This window comes from Cheilinus undulatus, linkage group 24, assembly GCF_018320785.1.
Source record: "Cheilinus undulatus linkage group 24, ASM1832078v1, whole genome shotgun sequence".
NCBI lineage: Eukaryota > Metazoa > Chordata > Actinopteri > Labriformes > Labridae > Cheilinus > Cheilinus undulatus.
This window is the reverse complement of record NC_054888.1, coordinates 14,777,120-14,797,848: the sequence shown is the minus strand read 5'-3', so window position 1 is coordinate 14,797,848 and position 20,729 is coordinate 14,777,120. Positions and strand designations below refer to the sequence as shown.

Below are 20,729 nucleotides of genomic sequence, written 5' to 3'. Positions count from 1 at the left end.
AATGAAGGGCTTCTTTGTATTTATTTTGTCCTTTTCGTGAAATTAGAGGTAACATTTATTCAAAGGATAAAAGCAGCACTGATGTTTGGCATCTCTTTTTTCTTTCTCTTTTGTAAGCCAGTAATGAGTCAGTGTTTGCGTCAGTCGTCCCCTAAATGTTTAGATGGGCAGCAGAAGTTTGATGGTGACTCAGAGTGAGATTATAAACAGATTGGTTTGTGTACACCAGTCTGCAGGGAGATTAATTCGCAGTTTGTGCTTCCTCCACTGAAAACAGCATGAGAAGAGGGTCTGACAAGCAGATATTAGAATGTGGTCAATTCTATTATCATGCATGTTAAGGAAATACTCCTAAACTCACTAATGGACATTGGCCTCTAATGATGTTAGAATTCTCGCCGGCAAACAGGAAGTTCATGCTTTACATTCGTATGCACAATACCTAATAAAAGTTTATCATTAACAGGCTCGATATGAAAGTTTGCAGTAAACTTAGCTTTTACATAAATAGAAATGCCTGTTTTTTTAACCTATTTGGTTACCTTCAACGCTATTGACAGTTGTGGATCCCAGGTAACAGCTTCCTAAATTCAATAAAATAGGCCGCAAATTTGCTGGCCAACATTAAAAATGGTGAAGCACCAATCTGTTACACATAAAGGACACTTTCTTGTGATTCTTTCACCGTAATATTACATTTTTGCCATCAATAACCATCAATAGGAAGTGGTTGCTTTTATCCCGACCAGTATTAAACTTGCCCTCTTTAGTTGTATGAAAAAACAGGAAAAGATCATGTTAAGAAGCTGGAACATCATCTTTTGTAATACAACTGACAAGATTTAGGGAAAATGTGGGCATCAACATGAGGAATGCACTGAGACACCAATTTATTGTCTTGACAATGTTCTTGTATTTTAACTGTAATTAAAAATGTTGTCACAAACAAACTGTGAAATATTGGTGTTTTGGAGTAGAAATGGCCTCTTTATCCAGATGTGAGTAATTTTCATGCTCTGCTAAGATTTTAAAATATGTGTAATTTGTCTGGACAAACACAGCTTTTAACATTTGGTACCAGAGCACTACTTGAAGTATTTATTAACATTAGGTCACTTTTATATAGAGTTAGAATTTCATTAGCTTTTTTTCTCATGGGTTAAAATTTATAGAACAATCTCGATTTCAAAGGCTAATTTATATTTTTCTTTTTACAAGAAACCCTTTTCGTATTTTGATACATAAATCAAAAAATCATCTGCATATAGGTATAACTTTACTTTTAGTAGAAACCTGTTTCTGTTTTTGGATCAATAATCTGAATATCAGAAAAATGTTTGTGTTTTGATGAGTATATCAAAAAATCATCTGAATATGGGGAAACTTAACTTTTCAGAGACTCTTTCTATATTTTGATGTTAATCATAGAATCGTCTGCATATGGATCTAACTGTATTTTTTTTTAACTAGAAACACTTTTTTTTATTTTGATGCATAAATCAAAAAATCATCTGCATAAGCATTTAATTTATTTGTGATCAACACCTCTTTTTGTGTTTTGATATAATTATCAAAGAATAATCTGCATTTGGCTATAACTTCACTTTTATAGAAATCTTTTTTGTATTTCAGTACACAAATCAAAAATCTGAATACCAGAAAACTTTATTTATAGAAACCTTTTTTATGTATTTTGATTAGTAAATCAAAGAATCATCTGAATATAGAGAAAACTTTTTCGGAGGCCCTTTTTTATATTTTGATGTAAATCAGTGAATTGTCTGTATATGAGTCTAACTTTATTTTCACTAGATACCCTTTTTTGTATTTTTGTGAGTAAATTAGAGAATCGTCTGCATATGGGTCTAACCATCTTTACTAGAAAGTCTTTTCTGTATTTTGATATGTAAACCAAAGAATTGTCTGCATATGGGTCTAACCATCTTTACTAGAAAGTCTTTTCTGTATTTTGATATGTAAACCAAAGAATTGTCTGCATATGGGTCTAACCATCTTTACTAGAAATCCTTTTCTGTATTTTGATATGTAAACCAAAGAATTGTCTGCATATGGGTATAACTTATGTGCAAATGCTTGTCATTTGAGAGTGTGTAGGCAGAAAAGGGGAAATGCAACTGTAAAAGTTTATTTGGTTGGTCTATATAAGGTACTTCCATAGTGGTTTGGAGGCCAAGAACCCTACTGGGACCATAATTGAGTCAGTGTGGGGCCTGTTTTATGAGGATTATTTAAATCGCTTTCTGACTCAGGAAGAGGATCCAGTGCAAGTGGAAACATCCTGTACATGTAAGCTCCTGACAGTGCATATCAGAAATACTGGGATTTTTGTTGGACGTAAACAGAAGAAAGGATACTATCTTCTAATTACCCAAGTTTCAATGCCATTTCAGGAGTTTTACCAGTATAGAAACCCAGAAATAGCCCCTAAAAAGTTGTTTTCCTTCCATAGTTTGTACCTTGGTAAACATATCCTTTCAGTCGCAGGACTTTTAAGGTAATTAAGGTCAGACACATGCAGCCAACAAGCATAAACACACTCTATGTGTCCTCATAAGAACCATACAGAACACAAACATATGGCTTGGGAAAAAAAGAGAGTGAAGACCAGAGAAGAAGCAGCAGGGGGGAGAGAGAGTGGGGTAATAATGAGAGATAATGACAACGTGGGAGGAGTTATTCCAGAGAACACAAAGTGGGCATGAGGGAGACAACGAAAGGAAACAGGGTAGGACAGTGTAGAGGGGAAGAAGAGAAGGAAGAATGTAAATACCTGAGTTTACATAACTCCTGGATGAAAACAAACATTTCTACTATGGGAAACAGGAGCCGCTTTGGAGTGAGCGATGGAAGCTTGCTATTGTAACAGTGATGGCTTCTAATTTGAACAACCTTTAAATTTGCTTGGACACTGAAGGCAAAACAGCTCTTGATAACAGCCATGCCTCTGAGCAGCGTCATTCAAAGGCATTTGGCCAACATAGGGTCATCCTGGAGGTGGAGCACTGGGTACCTATTCAGCAAGGTAGGAAGAATCATTATGGAGCTTTTAGTCCTTATTGTAGATGGACTGCAATGTGCAATTTAGTCCTTTTGGCATCTTGTAATGTATTTCCATGTCAAATATAGGTTTTATCCTGGAAAGTTCTGAACTGCTGCTAAAACAAGAAAATATTTCACTGTTCAATCTAGAAGTTTGATTTCTTTAAAAGATAAGCAATCTCTAAAGTAAGCAATGTTGCATTTTTTTCAGTTGCTTTGACTATTGTTGAAATGTATAATTTGTAGGTTTGTCAAGTCATCAGATTGTTAAACTCTGGTTCTAGTAAATGTCAATCAATATCTGTAATGTGGCAACTAAAACAAAAGTTCTTTTCACAAAAATTGCAGCCAATACACATTGCCCAAATCAATGCCAACTTTTTTTGTGCAGTTAAGAGACTGTGCAAGTGTATGCCTGCATTTTTTGATAAATCTATTCTTTTCTTATATGCCATTATTTTGAATTTTTTAATAAGTTCAATTGCTCGTTTAATACTAATACTAAGACCATGGCAACTAAACAAACATCGTGCAAACCCCAAATTGGGTAAACTCTTGTTTGCAACTCTTGTATACTTTATACATTGCACAAGGCATTGCCAAAGTGTCAAGACTAAACTGCCAATGTTTTTGTGTAATTTACGCAACGCACAGGAATTTGTTTCTCTCTTGTTGAATTTATCAATCTCTTATGTACCTGTCTTTTAAATTAAATTAAGTTTTTCAAGTTTCATTGATTATCAACACAGCTAACCAGTGTTATTACAAAACCAGCATTTTAAACTTTGATATGATTGTAGTACAAGTCAAATTATATCGATACTTGCTTCAATATAATGGCAACTAAAGTAGAAATCCCTGACACCCATTATTTTGTAAATATTTTTTAATTACCAGACATTGCAAACAAACCTTTGCATTCAGTCTAACCTGCATTAATCGTGATTATTTAAGGTTCTTAATTACTTCATTGTTTTTTTTTATTGCATTATTCACATTGCTTTATTTAAAGTAATGTAAGAAGGAGCAATGCCAAAGTTTTCCAGACAGAAACACTCCCAACAGATTAAGATATTGTGTCAGTTTTTGCCTTCAGTGTTCAAAAGATGTATTGCTTCCTTATGTGTCTTGCTTTTGAGAAAGATATAGTTTTATTGTATAAGAGAAGAACAGGGACTGTCACAATACCAGAATTTCAAGTTTCAAATTGGTTATAGTAAAAGTGAAATGACACCATGGGGGAAAAGAAACATAAATTAAGCGTAGCTTAAATTCATGCAGGACATGGTAGTCATACGCCCAGCTGTGATCAGCTGATGGCATCTCCCAGCTCCCACAGCCAATCAGAGCTCTTTCTCTCAGCACAGCAGTGTATTTAAATATTTCTCACTAATCCCTGATTGCATTAATGCTGATGCACTACACTGCTGCTGCTGGCAAAGCTTCGCCTCCTCCACCCCAGCCTCCTCCTTTATAGCATAAAGCTATTGTACTCTCATTCAGATCCATGCTACTTTGGATTAATTATATTTGAACTAATTTTATTGTATTTGATTCAATATGCATTGTCATAATTGCACATGGGGGTTTTTAGATATTCATTGCCAACTATTACATCAGTGTTTTCATACTTGGAAAACTGTAGAGAAAGGAAACAATGCCGTTTATACAATTTGCCAAAATTCATTTTGTAGACTGCTCATTGTGGTTCGATGTAGAGATAGTGCTGTAATCACTAGAAATACTAAAAATACAGACCCAAAAGTTTTTTTACAGGATAACTAACTGGACTACAACTTTTACAAAGCTGATGAGTAATGCCCTTGAAGCTAGGAACTGTAAATTTGGAACAACCTAACAAAATTAGCAGTCACAAACAAATTTATTAATGACTATTTGCAGTAGTGGATTAAGACACATTTATGGTTATAAAGGAACATTTATTGCTCATTGTTAAGTTTTGATGAGTTTTTGTACTCTACAAAGTGATACTGAGTTTTGGCCACACAATAAATATTGTATGCCTTTGCTTTGGTTTAGGCTCTATGATAGTAGGCCTAAACGACCAAGCCATAGCATGTGAAAGCTAACTTTCTGTAGAGAAAAAAAACACTCTCTTACATGATGCATTGACTTTCACAAGGCGTTCGAGCACCCATGTTACAACAAGACAACAGATTGTTCCAGTGATGTTAAATGTAGCGGTGTAACACCCCCGAAGCCCCCTGCGAACAGGCTGTTTCATTTTGCAAACACCAGCGTCCGCCATCCACCGTCCGCCTAGCATCTGCTTCCTGTCAAATCACAACGAATTATGCTTCCCATGTTTTTGGCTCTTGGGGGTGGGATTAGTATCATCTGCTGGAATACTGAGAGGTTTGTGCTGTGTGTTTAACCTCATGCCATGATTACAGAACTTTCCGAGTCTTTTTTGTGGGAACAGCAGATTTTGTCTGTGAAAATAAAGCTGTCAAATGTTGTTTGATATTTTTGAGAGTCTGTCATAGAGACAAATTCTCCCCAGTGCCCATGAACACGAAGAGGAAGAGCCAAATCCAGCATCTATTATGCAGCCATTCCTCAATGTTTTTCCTGTACAGACTTGCCAAAATAAAACTCTTTTTACTTATAAAACTGCAACATGTTGGACGGCATAATCAAAGTGTGCACTAAAGTTCTGACAAAACCTGACGCAGAGCTATTTTTGTCTGGATAACACTGATGTAATCTGATATTTTCATTTCACGTTCTCTCTCCTGCTTTTCCATTTTAAAATGCATCTCTTTCATAACCTTTTATTAGCTTTGCCTTTATAATTTTGTAGGTTTATTTCCTTCAACCCCAATTCCAAAAATGTTGGGGCAGCCTGCAGGCCAGCCAGTTCAGCACCCAATCTCTTCTACTGGGAAGCCATGCTGTTGTTATGGATGTGGCATGTAGTACAGAATTGTCTTGCTGAAATATGCAAGACGTTACCTGGATAAGAGCAAATGTTGCTCTTAAACCTCTTTACACTTTGTATGTTTGATTCATCTGACCACAGAACAGTTTTCCATTTTGCTTCAGTGCAGATTCATGTCTACTTTAAATGCAGTGCCACCTGGGGACCTGAAGATCACATGCATCCAGTATTGACTATCAACCTTGCCCCTTTCACACCAAGATTTCTGCAGATTCTCTCAATCTATTGATGATTAAGTACCATAGCTCAGTGGTTCTCAGCTGGTGGGTTGGGACCCAAAAGTGGGTTGCAGAGCAGGTTTCAGTGGGTCGCTACTCAGTGTCTGAAAAAACATGGTGACAAAAGTCCTGAAATCCTTATTGGACATGCATCAATACCTTATATTTTACACTGTTTTACAGTAAAATTGGGTAAATTGAAATGTTTGATCAATATTTCAACCAATTTGTCTCTTGTTCTTGCAATAAATGGCTACTTTTCCCATGATAATGAAGTAATTTCACAAGTTTTCCGGAAAATTTGTCAGTTTTGTCCCTTTTCTTGTTTATATCAGGTGTTTTGGTCCAATCACGCTCCAAACTTCAACATATTCAATAAACTAAACATGTGTTGTTTAAAAATGTTTGGAAACGGGTCTTGATCTGACATAAGACAGACTGGTGGGTCCTGAGGCTGGACCAGTTAAATACCACTGCTGTAGATGGTGGGATTCAGCATCCCGGCTTTTTTGGAAATGGCTTTGTACGTCATTTTCCAACCATTCTTATTTCTTCTGATTGTTCCGTCTCCTTATCAGTCCTTTCTCCTGAACATTATCACTTTTTCCTGTATAATCTAGCCTTCCCCTGACAGGTTTTATCACACTGTAATCAATAACATCATCATTAATACCAGATGGCTTTTTAATCACCCTCCCTCTCTCCCTTCTTCTCTGTGTTTGTGTGCAGGGATCTACGAGGTCTTGCAAGAGTGTGGAGATAAGGCGAAAGCAGTCGAGGTGAGAGACATCTTTGTTTTTGTACCATATTGAATGGAGGGACTGAAAAGTACACATATGCATCATCAGCGTAAGAAAAAATAAGATCATCTTTGTCTCTTTCCCTGATTCCAAACATAAATTTTGATGGGTTTTGAACAAAAATGCAAGTAAGCATGAGTCCATGGATTTATTAAAGCATTAGCTCAAACATTAGTGAATTCTGCAACATTTTTCAGTGCTTAGTCCGTTGAATATCCTGTAATACCCCCATCAAAAAGGTTAAGAATGTAAGTCGTCACACCACCTCTGTGCCTTGTTAAATGGCTTTTAGGCCAATGACCCTGGTGACCATTTGACAAACTTAAAAAAGAGATTGCATAACACCAGCAGAGGTCACATCAACAGACAGCAAAGGATTGTAAATCGTTTCCTCTCCAAGAAATATAAGAGTGAGCTGCAGGAGTTTACATTTGATCAAGAGGATGTTTGTGATGAACTCTTGTCGTCAGTCCCCGAGAGAGATCCAAGAGTTCTTGAAATGTTCTCACAGCAGCTGTAAAAAACAGATTTACTACAGAAACACAACATGATAATTGTTGAAAACAGACATGGAATTTGGACAGAATGTTTCTAAGAATCCTGGCTCAAAAGTTGAGTCAATAGTTGGGCGACTGGGGTGTTTTCTCCCAGTAGAGTCCTCCGATAACATTCTTCCTTCCCTCCAGGAGTCAGAGTGTGGTTCAGGCCATGGAGGAGAACTATGAGGTCGACTTGGTCTACATCACAGAGAGGATCATCTCTGTCTGTTTCCCCGCCAGCGCTGAGGAGCGCAGCTACATCGCACACCTCAAGGAGGTGGCGACGATGCTGAGGTCCAAACACGGCGAGCATTATCTGGTAAGCAACACCATTCATGACGGCGCAATACATCCCAAATTCTTATCAGTGATGTAAATATTTCCTTTATCTTTGTGATGTCTGACAACAGATGCTAAACCTCAGTGAGTGGAGGAGCGACATAACAAAGTTGAACCACAAGGTACAAACACCGTAACACCTTTATTAGTATCCACATGCAACTGACCTCTTTGTTAAAAGAAATTCAGCCTAACAGAATCTCTTTTGTTTTTTTTGTTTTTTTTTCTACGCCTGAAGGTTCTTGAGTTTGGATGGCCAGACCATCATGCACCAGCGCTGGACAAGATCTGCAGTATGTGCAAGGCTATCGACACGTGGCTCAATGGAGACCCACGTAATGTAGTGGTTCTACACAACAAGGTAAAACTGTGCATTAATTGGCTATAGCGCCCCTCAGTAATGAGTCCAAAATCTGTGAAAGAATAAGCAACAGTTGACTTGTAATCGACACAACCATTACTAAGGCTGCAAAATTGTGGCCAAACTGATCATCACAACTATTTTTTATCAACATTGAGATTATTAGTCACAGGTATTCTTACATTTTCAAGAACTTTTTCATTGTTTACTGTCTACTCTAACAGACTTCTATCCCACGACTTACTTGAAGCCAGGAATAGATAGGAAAACAATAATGGCTTTCATCAAACATGACTATACTCACTTCTTCACTCTTTGGCTAGAAAATATACATACTTAAAAGCAGGGGTGGAAAGTAACTAATTACATTCACTCAAATTACTGTGATTAATTAGCTTCTTGTGCTTTTTTGAGTACTTTTTAAAATTAGTAATTTTACTTTAACTGAATTATATTTTAAGGGAGGGATTACATTTTGAATAGCATCAAGTACTAAGTAAAAAAGTAAATACTTAAAGCCAAACAAGGAGGTCCAAGCTATCAAAAATGTAAATCTGGCCAGTAGTTTGGCTTAGATCAGTGATTCCCAACCTTTTTTCCTTGGGGTTCTCCCTACCCATATGAAAAAATGCTAAGCACCCCAGGACTCATTTGAAAAAATTAAACATCAACACTGAGAGTTTTTATCGACAAAATCCAAACATTAAATGCCTTCATACACATGTTCTTGCTAAAAGATTTTTGTATAAACTATGAATTGTTGTGACTTTGAAAGCCATACCAAAACTTTTGTTTTTTAAAAATACAGACACTGAACCTCTGTTTTCAGTTTAGTTTTAATTACATTTTTTATTATCGTAAATTTTTGACATTAAAAACTTGAAATTTTTCGGTTTCTATAGTTAGAATTTTAGACTTTTTCAACTCTGGAATTGTAATTTTTTCTTCCATAACTTTTAAACTCCGAAACTTCGAATTTTGTTACTATTAAATATAGACTTTTTTTCTCAAAAAATAACAGATAGAAGAGAGAGATAATTAGAAGAGATAAGAGTGGGAAATAAAAGCTGGAAGCTTATTGTTGGTGAGGTGGAAGACAGTTGAACTTGGTGTAGCTCCTTCATAGCCTAACATTAGCTTTGCACTTGATGGCTTTATTCATGATTCGGACAAAATTAAATCAAAAGAGCTTAATTTGAGCAATAATCCAAATTAAAAAAAAAAAAAAAAATATATATATATATATACTAGCTCTTTGCCAATGCTAACCTCAGTGCTGGCCTTAAAAATAAGACATACCTGCAGCACTGTTTTGTTAAGTACTTAGTACAGTACTTAGCACGTGTGCGCTATTTCAAGGGGTTTTCCTGGTGGAACATTTCTTCTATTTTACATTTTTTGAAAGTGTTTTTTTTGCTTGATTAATTGATATGAAAATCCATATTAATTCATGTTTGGTTGTGGGCCAAAAAAGCTGGAAATGTCAGTAGGCTAGCCTAGCTTAGAGTAACGACTTAAACTAACAAAACTCCAAGCCTGACTCTGGCCAAAGATAACAAATCCACTCACAAGCAGGTCTTAAACTCAACTTTTATCAATCTTCTCTTATTCATTCAACAAAAAGAACTGAAAGTTCAACATCTTTTCCTTTTAATCTTGTTTTTATAGTCTGACTTGTAACTTTCAACAAGCCGTAAGATTATAAGGGAGAAGTCTAACTTTAGGTGACTAATGCCTCCAGGTTTAAGGGGATTTGAAAATGTAATTCATGCAGCTTGCTGACAAGTCACATCGAGGGATTTGTTCCTCCACTTCTTGTATCGTAGACCTGTTGACATAATTCCTTTTCAATTAAAGATTATTAGACGTCTTAAAGACACACTTCATCGAGTTAGTGAGTCTTCTTGTCTCTTTTTTGTGTTTCAGGGGAACAGAGGTCGAACGGGGGTGGTCGTGGCTGCGTACATGCACTACAGCAACATATCTGCAAGGTATCAAACATGTCACAAGCAGAAAACACATCCAAAAGCTTAAGGAAATGCATCTACTCCTCTTTGTTTAAACTAAGATTTGAGGCTTTAGATGCATGAAGCTGTGTAAGGATAGAAGCATTTATCAATTATAGTCAGGCCTTGAGGTCTGGGAATGGAACAGCCTACAAATTTAAACAACCAAGTGATTATTATGACAAAAGGCTACATCCTTACTAGCTTTATTTTCCTGGCTCTGATGAGAAGGAGCACTCCAGAAATGTCATCGTTCTTTAATGCAACCAGATGTTAATAGTTGGGAGGGTGCCAGGAGGATTTAAGGATGCTTTGTAAGTGAGGAAGACCAGGGGGTATCCTTAATCTCAAAGCTGGGAAGGGATCAGCGACTCCTGCAACACTCCACCATTTGAAGGATTTTTCTCACTTCAAAACATGCAAATGTACTCTAGTTTGACAAATAATAACATTATATTTTGAATTTTGCATCATGCAGTGCTGACCAGGCGTTGGACAGGTTTGCCATGAGGCGATTCTATGAGGACAAAGCACTTCCTGTGGGTCAGCCGTCACAAAAAAGGTCAGTTATTACCTCAGTTTTTGTTTGCTTAAGTCTTGTTACAAGTCCGACCTTTGCTGCAGTGCTTTTACCCTGTTTCTCTAACTTAACCAATTAGCAGATGTGAAAATCAAAAGCTATAATTGCTCGAAAAAGTAAAAGTTTGTCAAAAATTTGTCAGTTGCTGATATAGTAAAAGAAGTTAACTATTTTCCACAACCACAGCTACTGTTGCTACAGTTTTACTGTATATTTTCAAAATATAAAGACTAAAAAAAGGTAAATGTTCATACATTTTGAAACTAAAGGATTTAAGACTGTTCGACATATAAGGGTTTCTAATTAAGTTGCATTTGTTAACTAAAAGAACATCTGCAACTAGCATATGTACACCACCATGGCATCCTGGATGAATAAGCAAACATGAGCTCCATGTTTTGTTTTTCATTTCTATGAATTGCATTTATATTTGAGGATTAAAGAGTAAATGTGTGCTCAGGCTACATGCTAATGTTCGGCTGCAAAAAAGCTAAAACTACATATTGCAAAATTTTAGCCATATCAACATACATATAGACAGTTTGTAAGCTTTGACATCATAGGATTTAAGACTGTTGTATAAAAATAGGTGTTCCATTCCGAATTGGTCCTGATAGCCAAAATGGCTGCTGTAGCTAGCATACGTTAGCCACTTTTGATCACTTTTGCTACGATCAACATTTTGGTAAAATACCCTTTGGCTACATGCTAAAGTGTGGCCACTGTTTAGCTAAAGCTACATATCATTAAGTCTTGGCCATATCAACATACGCGTAGAAAGTTGGTAAGTATTTTTAAATGTAAGATTAAAGACTTTTGTAGAAACTGGGGGCCTTCATTTCAAGTTGGTTCTTCCAGCCAAAATGACAACTGTATCAAGCTAACCTTAGCCACCATAGCATACTAGATAAATAAGCTAAAATAAGCTCCATGTTTTGGTTTTTATCTCTGCTATGAAAAGCATTCACAGCTTCCTGAAGATAAAAGGTTGGAAATGCACTCTGGCTACATACTAACATGAGGTAACAATCAAGCTAAAGGTACATATAAAAAAATGTAGCCATATCAACATACTGTGTATAGAACACTTTTTATATCAGCCAAAATGACAACCATAGCTTGCATACCTTAGCCACCAGAGCACAATAGATAAATAAGATAAAATGAGCTCCATGCTTTGGTTTTCATTTTGAATAGAAAATTAGTATTTGATGATTTAAAGGTGTAAGGGTACTTTTGCTATAAGCTAAAGCTAGATATTGCAAAATTCTTGCCAAATCAATATACCTGTAGGAAGTTGTTTTAAAGGCTGTTGAAGACATACACGGTACTCTAATTTCAAGTTGCTTCTGTTAGCCAAAATAGCAACTGTAGCTAGCATACTTTAGCCAACATAGCATGCTTGATAAATAAGCTACTGAGCTTTCTGTTGTTTTTCATTTCTGCTTTGAATAACATTTTAACATTTCAAAAATTGAACTGTGAAAATATAGTCCAGCCTCTTGCTAATGTGCAACTGTAATTAAGCTAAAGCTACATATAGCAAACCTGTAACCAAATCAAATTTTATATAGAAAACATCATCAAAGAAACGACCTAATTGGTCCTGCAAGCCAAAATGTCACATTTCTCCGGCACATTTTAACCACTGTTACTAGCAATTTAAGCTAACCTGAACTTTCAATAGATGTAAACATCCAGGTCCAAAACTTTAGTCTCCAAAGAAAACCCCACTTTAACTTCAAATTGTAGTGTAGAGCTAATTCATCCAATAAATGTAGTATGACAATTGAACTACAATGCTTAAAAGGTTGTATTACCAAGAATTTGGGTCCCATTTTAACCCTGCAAGAAAAAAGGTTAGGATTGTCTTGCTAACTTGCTAGCTAACAGACTTAGCTAGCTTCTTGTCCGCTAATAAAGGCTTTTAATGTTACAAAAGTTCTGATACATCTGTATCAAGGACTAGCTAACTAGCATAAAATCCTTTTGACCCATTGGCGTAGTTCTCCAACTGTAGATGCTGAGCTAGTTAGCTTAGCTGCTGAAGCTAATGATGGCTTATTTGCTACAGCATACAAAACTGCTCTGACGTGGATTCCTCATAAGTGTTTGTTGTATTTATTTCTTTTTAAAAGAGTGGGAAATGACTGGGAAACAAGATTCCTACATTTACAAGTTTAAAAATCAGAGTACTCTTAACCTAGCTGTGTTAGCGACGACATGGTTGCACAATCGCGAGTGTTCAATCATTGAAACGTACCGATTGATCAAACCAGCTACATTCTCCCTCTTTTGGGTTTGACAGAGACTCTACAAAGGAAATTCTTTTCATATTTCCTTATGATTATCTCTGTTTTAGTTTTAATTGGGATAATTGTGCGTGGATGTCATGGAACAGAGGAAAGCGATCTATCTTGTCTGTTTGAGGGATTCCATTGATGTCTCTAGGGAGGCTGCGGGGCTTGGTGGCAGTTCATTCCTGTCTTCTTAGCATATCAGAGCTTCCAATTCTTCTCCCCTTGTAGCACGCAGAAATAATGTCCTTTCCACAAATGGAGAGCAAATTCCAAACCAGACTGGGTCAAACTAATCAAGAGAGGGTTGAAGGCATTTGGAATATTTCATATTTTGATTTCAGCTTCCTCTATGGGGGAGTATCCTCTGAGACAGTCTTCCTTTAGTCATAAATCTGCTCCTGGCGTATTATTAGCCCCCTCTTCTTTATTAGACAGTCAACTGCTTAAAGGCTTGACCTCTTGCTGCTTCTTTTCTTCACCTGCGGAAAGAGGAATCCCGCTTCTCGGAAAGGATAAAGTTACAAGGAATAAACGAAAAAACAAAGGGAAGCGGCAAGGGACTTAACACCACTTCGTTTGAGCGAGTGAATTAGATGGCAAGCCCTTCTCCAACAGGTCTATAGGCTTGCCCTCTGCCCCGCTGCTATTTCCTGCTTGGGATATAATTATCTCTGCCCCTGGAGTCCGCCAGTGTTATGGTCTGGAATGTGTGACATTAACATTAAGAGTAGGAGATGAGCTCAATCTGCTGCTGCTTCTGTAATAGCTTGTAAAAGTTTGGATTAGAGGTGTTACAATCAGCAATTAAGTGTCATTATCATGTAGCTTGTGGATTATTAGAATGCTTAGGTGGACAGGCTGCCTCTGACAGGCCACTGAGTATGATATAGCAAGACATTTGCTGAATTTATTCATCAAACGATTAGAGTAGGGGTTGTTTCATGTGTATTTATGGCTGAAGTTTAAATCCTTTTGGTAGGACTTTTTTACGAAGGGGATCTCCGGCCAGATTCCCCAAGCCAAAACATTTGTCAGTCTTGTTCCTTTGAGGATTTGTTTCTGGATTACTGCCATGAAAGTATTAGAAGAAAATCCATTTATATCTTGGAAAATCTGTCCATTTAGTCAAGGAAAGACATAAAATTGAGGCATGGTGGTTGGTTTTTATACAGACATTTGGCTCATGTCTTTTTCTTGACAATATGTGTTTAATTTGAGGCATGCCCATCAGCCATTTTTATGAGCAAGCACCTTCTAGTAACAGAAAATATGTTGCCAACCATCCTCCTTTGGTTTTAGGCTTTTTCATTACGCCAAAAGCAGGCAGGAGATAGGCCCAGTCTGAACACAATCACAGAGCCAAAAAGGGATACCCAGCTTGGGTCTAGACAAACTGGTCCCCACAACCCGACCAGAATTCACTTTTAGGACCCAAATGTGATCCCCAGCATGGGCTTAGCTACATTGGTCCTCATGTTCATGAATGCTTCACATGTGTTGTCTCAGATGCAGTGGCATGATAGCTTGATCCAAGACCTTTACTGGTGGAGTGTAATCCATTTTGGACCAGTCCAATAATTTGTACAAGGAGATTTTAACAACTTTGGCAACTGTCTTGCACAAATTTTACTTAACCTCCTGAGACCTGAGCCTTTGTTAGGAGAGCATTTTTAGTTTCTCCCACTTATTTGGGATAAGTACTGTATGATAAGTTAATACATCAGCTTTGTTGTTGAACGGGAATTTCTTGGGCATTTTCCTTTCCAAAACCCAAACAAATAACATAAAATTTAAAAAAAATTACCTAAAATTTATCATAAAATTCTTAAACATATTTTTAAAGCTTCCCATGAAAAGTACCCAAATATTTCTTTAGATAGTCCTCAAATCTTTCAATGAAACTTCCTCATAAAGCCTTGAAATTCCAATAAAAAATTCCATGCACATTCCTGAAAAATTTCAGGCAAATTTCCCTTTAAAATTTCCTGGCAAATTCTAGAAATGTCCAAAAACATTCTCCACAATTTAATGAAAATGATGGAAACATCCCAAAATAAAAACCCTGACTTTTTAAAGAAATATCCTGAAAATTTCAAAGGATAAACCCAAAACCCAAATTCCCAATTCCCCCAAAATTTGGTAACAAACTTCCCATATTCCCCCAGAAATGGGAAGAAAAAACTCTGTTAAAAACTTCACAACTTCTAAGCAAATTCCCTAAAATATCCAACAGCAAATTATCCCAGCATTTTAAGCAAATCCATTAAACTTAACTCATCAATTCTAGTACCAAAAATGATTACTATTATGTAGAGAAGAAAAAATGTATTGTCCTCATATGTGGAAGCAGAGTCTTAGGAGGTTAATGCCATCATATAGGTCATCCCACACATAATTCACCTCTTTGGCCTCAGTGGGACACCCAACATGGGCCTCGGCAAAGGGGTCCCCAGGTTCCATGAATACCTAACACAAGTTTGGCAAGGTGGATCGATACCCTTATGGAGTTCCATCCAAGGCCCATGTGGTGGAATATAACTGATCGGGTCCCATCCGATCTCAAAGTGTTCTACTTAGATGGTAAACCTCCCTTCTTTTAAATTTGTGTGATCATTTTGGCCCCAAAGTCGACCGAGAAAAGAGTCACTTTGGCAATTTTGGCGCCCATGCCCAGATGAAGTCTACTTGACTCAAGTAAAGCCCAGCACACTTCAGTCAGACAGGTTGGCAAGGTCTAAATACTTATGTTGTTGGAATAACACCTACAGAAGTATGAGGTTAAGAACTTGATAATCTACCTGGACAACCCGCAGTCCAAGGTGAGGTCAGTTGCGGACAAGATGCCACTACTGAAGGGAAAGAAAGAAATAGACAGTAGATGCAGCTGTACAACTAAATAGGCTAAAATTAAGGGAGTATAAGAGCTAAAAATACTCTTCACTTTCACTGTTCAAATGGAAGAAATGCTATTAGCTGAAGCGTTGTCCCATTAATTTGCACATGTACATTATACTGACTTGCCTCATGCAAAACCTCCGATAATTCCTCATCAAAGAGAACATGATTACGTGTTAAATCACACACCTACTGTGGCTACGAGCTCTCAGCACGTCTCAGCACGGTCTAATTGAATTAAAAAGAGCCGAAACCATCTGGCCGCTGACAGCAGAGCATGGCGGGGGTGTCTGCGTGCTGCGACCCCCACGGTCAAGGTCGTGTTTGGTACCATCATCATTATCATCATTAACAACCAGACTACACTAACTCAACAGACCCCCAACTGGCCCGTGTTCACACATTCACTGACATTTCCCTGCCATGGATAGAGAGTTTTTTTTTAATGTGGAACTGAACTGAGTTTTAATGATTCCTCATTATTTCTATGTTCCAGGAACCTTTAATCCACCACCTACCATCATTTACATCTAAACCTTGGATACCTATCGACTAGAATGTCAAAATAAATGCTTTAAATGAAGGAACAGTGATTGTAAAGGCTAGAATTATGTTTCCCAAATGCACCGAACTAATGCTGAAAGCCTTTTAATTGAAGTTTGGCAATGTTGCCCAAAGTTTCTTCAGCCAAAAGGGTCATTCAAATCTAAATGGCTGAGCTGGACTTTGATTTAGAGTCCCCGAAAGGGAAAATTGAACTTTTGTTTCCCTTTTAAGTGTAGAGAATCATAAAACATGCCCCAAAACGCTTGGCAATGAACAGAGAAGTGAACAGAATAGCAACAATACAGGTCAGAATCAGGGCAGAAGGGCATTTTTTCAGTAATTTGGAGGAATTTCAAGATTATTTCTCATTTTCACAAAGAGGAAAGAGTGTGTTTCTTTCTTTTTAGTGACTTGGCAACAGCCCAAGTTATTTATTCAATGTTTGTCTGTTAAAATTAGCAATTTTAGCCAGCTTAAGCGAAGTTAATTTTGTTAATAGTGTTAGTTCAGGCACTGCCATATACTTGAGATCAGCTGATCTCACGTCAGCTGACAGCCAGCTGATTCGCTCTAAGCACTCGTGCTGCCAGATTTAAACTGCTCTAGCCTGGCTATGCTTAGTTGCTCCCTCCACAAGCTGCTTTTTCCAACCCTCCTCCACCCCAGCTCCTCCTTCATCATATATCTGACTTCTGGATCCCAGAACAGCCACACCTCCAAACACAGGCAGTCCTGACTGACTTCTTTTTTGCAGGTATGTGCGATACTTCAACGGCCTCCTCTCTGGACACATAAAAATCAACAACAAGCCTCTGTTCCTGCATCACGTCATAATGCACGGCATTCCTAATTTTGAGTCCAGAGGAGGTGAGTGTCTGCCTCTGCCAACACACTAAATAGAGAGCTGGTTTTCTTAAAAACTATTAAATGTGTGTAAATTGTTTTCCTTCGCAGGCTGCCGTCCTTTCCTTAAGATCTACCAGGCAATGCAGCCAGTCTACACATCAGGAATATAGTACGTGAACTCTGATCCCAGTTCAGTTTGTAGAAGGTGTAGTTGAATAGTAGTTGAATTTAACATGATGTTGTTGTCATTTTTACAGCAATGTGCAAGGAGACAGCAACACAAGTATCTGCATCACAATTGAACCGGGCCTGCTTCTGAAGGGAGACATCTTGGTATGAAATATCTGTCAAATTTTGCACTTCTTTCTCATCCTCAGTCTTCAGAAATCATTTTTGCAGAATAAGTGAGATACTAAGGTTCAAGATAGACATCGTCATCGCCATGGGAAACTGGGGGATATGTGCAGGTAAATTAAATCATTGATTTTAACTGTCATGCTCTTTCTTCTTGTAGCTCAAGTGTTACCACAAACGGTTCAGGAACCCGGCCAGAGACGTGGTGTTCAGGGTGCAGTTCCACACGTGCGCCATCCACGACCTCGGGGTTGTTTTCGGGAAGAGCGAGCTCGACGACACATTTAAAGGTAACTGCTGTATCTGCTGTCGTGTAAGTGTTTGTGTTTTTTAAGCTGCTTTGAGTCAAGGAAAGTGAGTGTAAGTGTGGTGTTTAGTCCATAATTTTGAATAATCAGAGAAGTTTCTATTTGTTTGGTTATTTGGGATATGTGGTGTCCAGTTTGAAATGTTTCCCTCTGCTACAGAAGAACACAGCTCCATATGGCCTCATATTCTAATAGCGAACAGGGTCCTCTGGTGGTGAAGGCAGTGAAGCATTTATTAAAGCCATGTAAATGAAAAGAAAATCAAGGATTCCTTTCAGGCAGTGGTTTGGTCCTGCCCCCTTTTGGAAGAAGGAAGAAGTAATCAAAATACAATTTTTACAGTTGTGACTGTTCATTTCCCCTTCACTGTTCAATCTACAAACTCAACAATCAATCACCCTAACCCTAAACCTAACCCCTAACCCTAACCCTAACCCTAAAAGTTTACATTTGTTATATAATATGTTGAAGTAGCACAATAGAGTGGCAACATTTAAATCATCTTAATTTATTTCTGTCAAGAGTCAAAGAGAAGATTAAGTCTTTTTATAAGGTGATGGGGGATGAAATATACAAAACTAGACCGAGAAAGTTAGAAGTAGCCTGTTGCTACACAACACACATAATGTAAATCCCACCTGTGACAAGGTGATAAATTAGATTAGCAAGGGTCCAGGCAATCAATTTGCTGGCTCAGCACAGCTATAAGAGGTTAAAATTTAAGCTTGAACAGTTGAATGGTGAAAACATAGAATACAGTTGCATCCCCTTTCATTCATTGTTGAGATTATTTTCATTTGTTTTCCTATCGCTGTAAATTTGAAATATTTTTCCTCCATTTACATTTTTTTTTGTGATTAAAGCTGTAAATTTTTAACTCCATTTTTGCCTTCATTTAATTTTCCTCCTTTGGGATTGAAACTAGTAATCTGTGGTCTTCCTTTCCTGAAATTCATTGTCTTTCTTTCATAAAAATACAGTTTAACTTTATTCTAGATGCATTTATTTTTTATAACTCTCTTTTTGTCCTCTATTTAATTTTACAATTTTTTACTATAAATTTTGAGCTCTATTCATGATGCATTTATTTTTCCCTTTTGTGTTGTGTTTTTTGTGTTTTTGATGCATTTAAGTGTCCCTTTATTTAAATTAACTAATTTTGAAGTCTTTTCTCTTTTCATATAATTTTCACTTTTTTGTGTAAGTGAAGAATTTTTGTACTCTTTCTTTTTAACTCTGTTCTTGTTGCATTTAATTTTACCTTGTTTGTTTGAAATAACAAATTTAAACCTAAATTCCCTTTATTTAGTTTTTTTTTTATTAAAACTAGACATTTTGAAATCTATTCTTATTGCATTAAATAATTTTATTTTTATGATTGAAATCACATATTTTTATGTTTTTCCTGCATTTACTTTTGTGGGGGTTTTTCAGATAATCCTACATATTTTATTTATAACATTTTTTTTATTTTACATTTATATTTTTATATTTTATTTTATTCCTGCATTTATTTTTGTATTTTTTCTTATTTTCTCTTTTTGCTTCATTGAATTGTAGAATTTAGAATCTGCATTGTTATTGCACATTCTTTATATGCATGTTTCTTCTCTTTTTTCATGATTCAGAGACTCCAGACAAGTTAGAAATTAACCGGAGTTCCCCTCAGCCATTGTGTTTGTGTGCTTCACATGTTTTTTTTTTTTTGTTTATTTGTTTGTTTGTTTGTTTGTTTTGTGAATCACAAATATTCAGATATTCATAGTTTGGATTAACATCTGTACACTTTTATGTTCATATATTGTGAACTATTTCTGTAGATTGGGATTTACATGACTGTATGATGAACATTTTTTTTCTTTCTCCTGTCTTTTATCTTTTTGCATGTATTCTGCTGATATTTTATGCAGGAGCATTTATTATGGATAAATAATTAATCATTTGAATCATATTACTATAATATTGCTTTTTTTGTCTCTTCAGATGAGAGGTTTCCAGAATATGGGAAGGTGGAGTTTGTTTTCTCATATGGACCTGAAAAAATCAAAGGTAGTCCATTTTTCCTAAGGATGTTATGCGATGAAACAGCCCCCTTTAAGTGATATTTGATTACACTGTATTTGTACCCTTTTAGGCCTCAGCCACCTGGAGAACGGCCCCAGCGTCTCCGTGGACTACAACACCCAGGACCACCTGATCCGCTGGGATTCTTATGAGAACTTTGAACATCGCTGTGAGGACGCTGCAGACGGCGAGCACGGTATGTTCAAATAAACAGCCGCAGGTTGATGGATGGGATTGTCTCCACTCATCAACAGCTGTTTATAGAGACCTCCAGACTTGAGGGCTGTTTCATCTGCTGCTATGATGGTTGGGTTCTGAGATTTAAGCTGTTCATTTGAACATTAACCACAAATACAAGCTCTTTCAGGTACAATACTGCCCATTATTCCACACTTTTGTTATGATTTCGATTGAGAACCTACTGGCAGTGCACTCTGCAACTCTACAAATCTCAGTCTTTCACTCTAAATTTTGCTCTATGCAGCAAAAATGAAAGATCCATGTCTCAGAGACCTACATCTCTGGGTTTCCCATGCAGACCACCCCCCACC

General features: G+C 37.0%; 1 protein-coding gene across 8 annotated transcripts in view; it reads left to right on the top strand.

Moving 5' to 3' along the window:
• The window catches only part of LOC121506530 (tensin-like), a 145,823-nt gene that overhangs the window by 25,660 nt on the left and 99,434 nt on the right, over nucleotides 1-20,729 (top strand). For 3 of the 8 annotated variants that reach the window (XM_041782377.1, XM_041782375.1, XM_041782372.1), the window contains exons 1-13: nucleotides 2,753-3,043; nucleotides 6,970-7,019; nucleotides 7,727-7,898; nucleotides 7,990-8,040; nucleotides 8,157-8,279; nucleotides 10,206-10,270; nucleotides 10,764-10,847; nucleotides 17,361-17,473; nucleotides 17,561-17,621; nucleotides 17,710-17,785; nucleotides 17,967-18,096; nucleotides 20,098-20,163; nucleotides 20,249-20,374. In XM_041782377.1, the coding sequence (XP_041638311.1) occupies nucleotides 2,960-3,043; nucleotides 6,970-7,019; nucleotides 7,727-7,898; nucleotides 7,990-8,040; nucleotides 8,157-8,279; nucleotides 10,206-10,270; nucleotides 10,764-10,847; nucleotides 17,361-17,473; nucleotides 17,561-17,621; nucleotides 17,710-17,785; nucleotides 17,967-18,096; nucleotides 20,098-20,163; nucleotides 20,249-20,374 (1,201 nt within the window). In that variant the 5' untranslated portion in view covers nucleotides 2,753-2,959. Of the gene's footprint in view, nucleotides 1-2,752; nucleotides 3,044-6,969; nucleotides 7,020-7,726; nucleotides 7,899-7,989; nucleotides 8,041-8,156; nucleotides 8,280-10,205; nucleotides 10,271-10,763; nucleotides 10,848-17,360; nucleotides 17,474-17,560; nucleotides 17,622-17,709; nucleotides 17,786-17,966; nucleotides 18,097-20,097; nucleotides 20,164-20,248; nucleotides 20,375-20,729 lie in introns of those variants that run through there. The other 5 variants (XM_041782379.1, XM_041782378.1, XM_041782381.1 and 2 more) reach the window with 2 other exon arrangements.